An 8,085-nucleotide genomic window follows, 5' to 3' on the forward strand; every position below is an offset into this window, starting at 1 on the left:
CAGTAGCAGAGACCTCTTCCCCCCAACGATTTTTGGATGATAAACATTTGTATCAATTCAACAAAACAAGGACATAGTAACAATATTTTTATACTACATTTATCCATTTTAAATATACTAACCTCACTCCTTTGTAACAACTAAGGCAAAAATGTCATTAATTCAGAAAATCTTTTCAGGACCCCACCTTGATGTTTCGGGACTCCTCTTTGGGTCTCAACCCCAACTTTGGGAACCACTGGGCTAAACGGCACTCAGCCCCCACCCCAGAAGAAAAGCTACACCCACCCTTCAGACACTCCCATGGGCCACACCCCCGCCAGCTGACCGCCCCGACTGCATTGATTTATCARCTGGCTGTTTTATCAAGGGTTGAGCAGTATCAACATAACATTTTATAGTGTGTCGCACAAAAAAAAGTCATCATCACATGACACTAATTGCAGTAATTGCAAAATGTCAAATATTAACTTTTGACAGTTTTACTAGCGATTAATTGCACATGATACGATTTTGTCCTCTGGAAACGAGCCACAGCACAGTAGAGGTGCACTGGTATAAACACTTGTGAGGTCACACACACCCCCCCCCCCCCAAGTCCTCACCTGTCCTGTCATAGGACTCATGGCAGGTGTGGGCGATCTCTGCTCCGAGTTGCAGATAGTGTCCGGCCTTGTCGTCCGGCGAGCCGTCAGCTCCCAGAGCAAACATGCCACCGGCGAAGCAGGCCAGGTGGCCCATCTTCCTTTCCAGATGGCCATTCTTCCACTCACCRATGAAAGTCAGACCACCGTTAGATTTTCGGATGAGGTGGCGCTCGATGGCCTAGAGGGAAAACCAGAGTGTGCATCRCAGAGAAAACAAGAACATAGGAAGTAAGAGATTAACTTTAGGGAAAGAGTAGAAGTTTCAGAAAAGTTATAAAGTTAAAAAAATGTGTGGTTATAATTCAAAGATAATAATGATTTTTTGACAGTTAATAATGAACATGCATAAAATGAGTTTAATTAAAATCTGTCCAGTGGTACTTAAAATGTTTTGTTAACAGAGTTGACGCCAATACCTAATGTTAATATTTTAAACAAAGATCTTCTGTGATCCGTTAGCACCCAATATATGAGTGGCAGATAAATCCTGGCTTTGATTACACCAAATTTTAGYTTAATATWTGTAATATTGCGATAAACCAGTTTTTTTATTTGGTACAGTTGATTAACTCTGACAGCCATCTTGAGTTGGATTGACACCAAATGTTAATCAGCTGTAGATGAACATTTAATAAAGACTTTTAGAAAGTTTCATTAAGATCCAGTTCAACGGTTTGTGAAATGGGCTGCTAAGAAAAGCACGCACACGCACACACAGGTAAAAAATTCTCATTATGTAGGCAGGTCTGCAGTTCTCTGTAAGTCGACAAGTACAGATCTAATCTCAGGCATGTGGACTGGACTGGATTCAGAAATAACCAATCCAACGGAAGCAGACAACACATTGGAGTACCGTACCTCGATGGCATCATCGTAGGTCTTACGAGCTTCTGAGTCCGTCTTGTCAGACATGAGCCACGCCTTTAGCAGGTACTCATAAAAACTGTCCCCTAATCCTCCGAGCGAGGTGTGATCTGCAGGAACAGGAAAATAAATTAACACGTGGAGAGAGAGAAGAGGAAAAACACCTCAAGATGAACACAAAACTCATCAAATAGATTCGTTTTTATTTTTTGATGTTGGTGAAGAACTTTTATTAAGCCTCCTTTTTTCCTCACTCTACCTTTGCAAAAATGTTAAAAGCACACTTCCTTGTTTTCCCTCTTCTGTTTACTCTGCATCTGATGTGATCACATTTCAGCATTCCCAGTAATCCTCACTAATATGGTTTACACAGCTTTCAGGGCTAGGTTCATTTGCAGGACACATCCCTGTCAGAGCCTGAAAGTGTGCARCCACACCCCGAAAATATGGTAAATGGTAAATGGACTGCACTTATATAGCACTTTTCTATCCATCCAGGACACTCAAAGCACTTCACAGTACAATMTGTGTCCTCATTTACCCATTCACACAGCACTCTATTAGGTCTCTACAAAGCTAACATGTACAATCAACTATGAAGACTAATCAGTGCCAATGATTCATACACTGATGGGACACATCAGTGGCATTAGGGGTGAAATGTCTTGCCCAAGGWCAAAACTGAGACAGCTGGACGGGGGATTGAAGCGGCAACCTTCCGGTTCCAGGACAACCCCCCCAACCACTCTGCCACAGCCGCCCCAAATAACCTCCAGAGGGTAAAATGAATGAATTGGAATGCTCCTAAGTCCACTTTAGGGGCAAATTGAACCTTTTAAAAAACACTTTGCAAGTCTTTTTTTTAGTTTGGCTGCAATTTGCAATATCATGCAAACATTATGAAATAATTTATATTCAAAAACTGTACTAACCAACCATGAAAATACTCTTCAAGTTTTCCATTAAGGAGGAAAATTACTGATCAAGATGATGAAGGTCAGTTAGAAGATAAGTGGTAATATTTCCCCAAATGCAGGGAGAAAATTTGACTCCTTTTCCTCTGGCTCTTTCTGGATTGTTATCTCAAATGAGAAATCATCACCTTTTCATAGATGAAAAGTTTCTCCATCTCTGACTCTGCATAGTGAAATCTGAATATTTCTCATATCATGCCTGTAGGAATCTCTTCAGCTCTTTGTAATTACATCTGATACCTGAGCAGATGCTTTGCGTCTCATCATGAAGGAGACTCTGGTATGTGACCAATGTGCCTGAAGGAAACTAGAGAGATACTTAAAGACAGCAAGAGATTGTTTAAAGGGTCAGATCGTGTACTAAGGGGTTGAAGCTTTGCAGTCATATCCTTGGCGTCTGCCTTTATACTGTGTCAAAACGTTTACTACATAATGGCCTTTTAAACCAATTAAAATAGCTGTAATTGATTAGGAATTGTTTCATTTGCTAGTTTGGAATTTTGTACTTTTGTACAGTGATTCCAATCTGTTAAAGATTTTTGTAAAACTGTTTTGAAATGTGTTCCGTAATGAGAGAAATATTGGTGAAATTTACATGTGCCTAATTACGTTTATAACTACAAATCAATCAAGTACACGCAGGCGTGGTTGATGAGCATTGTTTAAATGGCAGTAATATACTTAATTAAATGACCAACTGATTAATTGGTCTAAATCAGAATTGCTCAGCTCAAGGCCAACAACACACACCAGGTTCTTGTTCCAGTTTTATCCAGCATCCAAGATCATAATTTTATGCAATATAACCAACCTGATGGCATACAATTATTTTTCTTTTCCTAAATATTATTGCTTTAAATTAATTATAGAAAAAAGGGGCAGAAATTATAAGATTTTTTTCTTCTTTCTGCCTCCTTTCATTTCAGTTTGATTTGTATATATTTTTTGTTGTGTGTATATATGTTGTGTTTATCTTTTGTTTTTGATGTGTATAAAATTTTTGGTTTTAAATGAAATGAATAAACAATTTAAACTACACAATTAACTATAAATACAATTCCCTGAATGCACTGCAACAGCCTTCCAAGCACAGCTACGTACTGAAAACAGGTAGAGTATCTGTTACAAGAGGTTTATAGTAAGCAGGTACATTTACTTCGTTACAGTACCTAAGTAGTTTTTTTTTTGAGGATTTGTAATTTAATCAAAATTTTTAAATAGATACTTTTATTTTATTTCGTTACGTTTTGAAGCTAAAAATGATAGTTTTACTTCTTTACTTTAAAATGTAACACCTAGTTACTCGTTACACAAAAATGTTCGAACTCATTATGAAAGATGTTTATGTACTCAAAAAAATGAAGTGTTGAATTTACTCAACAAAGTCTTCTAGTTGAGTAAATTGAGCAACATATATTGTTCAGTTTATTCAACCTGGCTTAGTGGAACCAGTTTGGTTCAGTAAATTCAACTGTTTATTTCTTAGAGAGTGTGTAAAGGTATTTTTATTTTTACTTTTCCAACATTTGTGAACAGTTTTATGACTCTTTACTTGAGTTGTTTTCTCATCAGTAAAATTTATTTTTACCAATTTTCTGTTCATGTAATTTTACTTTTACTTTGTTATTTTTTTCCAGTAGTTTATAGACCTCTGTCTGTTACTGCTCATAAAGTTCCAAACAGAACATACTTTGTGCTGAATCACAAAGCAATTTGCTGACTTTGAAGCAAAGAAAATTAAGTTTGAACTTCTCAAACTCTGAGGCGGTGAAATAAAACACAGACATGGCTGTGGTGTGCAAACACAGTTCACTGCTGTCCATGTAAGCTGCTCAAATGTTCTGTGTGTTTGTCTGAATATAAACTAACATACTCCARTTTGAGCAACTTTTCCTTAGGATGAACACAGCAACTGAGAGTAAATTTCAATATAGTAGATGTTTATCAGAAAACACAATAACCAAATTTAAAGAATCTCCTCAATTTTTATAGAGTAATGCAACAGAGAGCAACATAGATCATCTTGTTGATATTGCAATTTTAATGCAAACTTCATAAAACTACTCCTCTGAAAAAGAAAGTAACAGATTAGAGGAAGCAGTTTTCTTGGTTTAATTCAGAGTTATGCACCTTAAAACAGGAATCTAGAAAACTGGAAAGAAAATGGCGCTCCATTAACGTTGAAGAATTTTACTTTATTGGAGAGACAGTCTGCTAACATTTAAGAAAGCCCTTCGTAAAGAGAGAACTGTATATTATTCATTTTTAAATGAAGAGAATAAAAACAATCCCAGGTTTCTGTTCAGTACTGTAGCTAGACTAATGAAAAGTCTGTGCCGGCGTGAACATGTTGACGCTGTCTGAAGCCAGCTGGTAGGCTCTGGTGTGTTCACCTAAGCACCTGATTGGTCAAAGCAACAGTATCACTGCCATGTGTTTCACCTTCCAGGTGCCTTCATTGTTCATTCTGAAGGCCAGAGGGTGATTTGTGGACCCTAGTAACAGATGATGACCAAAATATGATGAGATAAAACCTCTAAATAAATACAAGCTACTGAATAGTAAAGCTATGAACCGAAGAGAACAGAAAAAAAAAATAGCCTAATAATAATGTTATTAATTAATAATATTACAAATACATACAGTGGGGTGCGAAAGTTTGGGCAGCCTTCTTAATTTTCCTGATTTAACTTTATAAATCACTGATTGTTTGAATAAAAGACAGTTAAATATATCATTTATGGACAAACAGTGATATTTGAGAAGTAAAATGAAGTTTATATGATTTACAGAAAGTGTGCAATAATTGGTTGAACAAAATTAGGCAGGTGCATAAATTTGGGCACTGTTGTCATTTTATTGATTTCAAAACCTTTAGAACTTAGTGCTGGGCGGTATACTGTTTTGTACTGAAAACCGGTTTTTATTTTTGTTATGATATGACTTTTCTGAATATCGGTGTAAATAGCCTGAACATGTGTGGAATGTTTTGTTGCAGCCGCCAGTGAACTGTTTCCCTGGGGACACGTTTCTGCGCAGCACCGCTAAGCGCATTAGCATGCTAACGTTATTGTTGGAACAACTGGCGGTGGGTGGTGTGTTTCAGCCACTTATATGGTCTAATGTAAAAAATAAATCCCGTTTTCACCATCGCTGAATTGTAAACAACTCTTCAGTGTCGTGCACAGTTAGATTTAACGCGCTACGTTATAACGGAGACGTTATTGCATGGAGACTCTAGCGTGCTTCTATTGTGAAAAGCCCGGGGAGAAGTAGATTTGTAATGTAGCTCAGTTGACTGGTGTGTAAGGCGAGTCATCCTTTTAAGTTTTATTAACATGCAACGATAGACCAGATAATGATCTTTTCTCAACCCTTCACAATCGGACCTAAATACATGATTACTGTCTACAACCAGGCAAAGATAAAAAGACATATAAGAGGAGAGAAACAGTGATACAGAGATACAGTAAAAGAAAAAAGTCAATAAGCAAAGTTTGTACATTTTATTATCAGCTAAGCTGTCAGGAAAAAAAATACTGTCAAACACCGTGAAACCGGTGTAATTGTTGAAAACCAGTGTAATTGTTGAAAATACAGTGATATAAAATTTGGGTCATATCGCCCAGCTCTATTAGAACTAATTATTTGAACTCAGATTTGGTTTGGTAAGTCCAGTGACCCTTGGCCTCCATACACAGGTGACTCCAATTATGAGAAAGGGCATTTAAGGGGGGCAATTGTAGGTTTTTCTCCTCTTTGCATCTTCTCTGAAGAGTCGCAGCATGGGAGTCAGAAAACAACTTTCAAATGAGCTGAAAACAAAGATTGTTCACCTTCATGATTTAGGGGAAGTTTACAGAAAGCTATCTCAGAGATTTCAGTTTTCAGTCTCCACTGTGAGAAACGTGAGAAAATGGAAGACCACAGGCACAGTTCAAATTAAGGATCGAAGTGGCAGACCAAGACAAATCTCCAATAAACAGAAGCGAAGGATGCTGAGAACAGTCAGAGTCAACACTCGTACAGCATTTTGGATTTTGACGTAGAAACCCAATTTTCAAAAGTGACCTTTGTTACACCTAGATGAGACCACAGACCAGAATGTAAGTTGGAATGTTTATTTTTCCAAGTTATCCAGACAAATGGACAGAGCTTATTACCAATTCCCCCACTTGGCTCCATGACGGAACAAAAAGACACTCCTACATTTAAACATGCAACAGTTTCATCTTAACCATTAAAACAAAGTCTGGTCTCATGGTGACAAAAGGAAACAAGGTAAAAACCTTTAGTACACCTCAGTGTGTTTGTTCCTGAACTCTTGCTGGTAAAGTCAGACGTAACGACGTGGATTAAGGAGGGACTGTTGGACAGAACAATGTGAACAGAAGAGTGTCTGCAGGTAGATGTGTGCAGTTAGGCAGCACCGTGTTTTAGTCAGTTGGGTAATAAGGCTGCCAGTCACCGAAGGATCTCGTTAGAACAGAGGAGCTTGGAGCCGCTCCTCATTAGTTGGCCTACACACCTATACCCTGTAACATACATCAACAGTTTTACACACACCGCTACAACCCCTCAGTACATGCTCTCACCGTTTAAACTTCACGCACGCACGCACGCACGCATGCACGCACACACACACACACGCATTTCAGTGTACATCACACAAACAGTCTAATTTCTTAAGGTGAGGACCGATTCTTTAAGTGATAGATAATTATATATTCTTAAAGTCGATAACCTTCCAGCAGTAAATTGATTTTGGCTGGTGTTTTGTGTTAATGCATGTCTGAAAAGCACAGAGTGAATAGTTGGTGAATAATCGAGGAATATGTACACAACTATATTCCCACAATCGTTTTACATGATGCAGACTTACCTGAAAACAGGCTTTGAATGTGTTGCATTTTTCTGCTGTGCTAAGCCTGGGAATGATAACCATAACAGCACAAAAACAATGTGAGCATTGTTACTTCACTGATGTGTGCATTATTGATTCAAAATGTGTTTACCAAAACAAATGCTCTGTTGTCAGTATATGAGGACTCACACCATACAAACTGTACAGCACATTAAGAGCATCTACACTACCTTTTCTCAAGATCAAGTATTTCTTAAATTAATAAGCAAGCTGTTTATTACATTTCATCYACTAACACACTTCACAGTTCATTAAAATTTGTTCAGTGATTCATGATTTTGCAAACAGACAAACATGGTTGACTCTTAACAGTTAACGGCAGTGTTGTAAAAGCAGACCTATGTAGCAAGTAAGTAGGCGCAGGACATAAGGGTGACACTGTTCCTGCACTCTGCCACACTTCATCACATATACCAAAGTGTGAGATGGTAAAATTAACAGTGAACCCCTCCCGTATGCATAACGCCGCATTATGTAATAACACTGCAATATGTAATAACACTGCAATATGTAATAACACTGCAATATGTAATAACACTGCAATATGTAATAGTGTAATAAAATCGTGCTTCAAAATGTAATGTACAGTGGGTAAAATAAGTATTGAACAAGTCAACATTTTTCTCAGTAAATATATTACTAGAGGTGCTAATGACATGAAATTTTCACCAGATGT

General features: G+C 37.6%; 1 protein-coding gene across 2 annotated transcripts in view; it reads right to left on the reverse strand.

Annotated features, from left to right (window-relative positions):
• man1a2 (mannosidase, alpha, class 1A, member 2) overlaps positions 1-8,085 on the reverse strand; it is a gene marked incomplete at its 3' end in the record, with an annotated part of 171,924 nt that overhangs the window by 19,084 nt on the left and 144,755 nt on the right. For both annotated transcript variants that reach the window (XM_014026637.1, XM_014026638.1), the window contains 2 exon segments: positions 606-825; positions 1,506-1,621. In XM_014026637.1, coding sequence (XP_013882091.1) covers positions 606-825; positions 1,506-1,621 — 336 coding nt within the window.

The sequence above is a fragment of the Austrofundulus limnaeus genome, unplaced genomic scaffold (genome assembly GCF_001266775.1).
Source record: "Austrofundulus limnaeus strain Quisiro unplaced genomic scaffold, Austrofundulus_limnaeus-1.0 Scaffold575, whole genome shotgun sequence".
NCBI classification, from domain to species: Eukaryota; Metazoa; Chordata; class Actinopteri; order Cyprinodontiformes; family Rivulidae; genus Austrofundulus; species Austrofundulus limnaeus.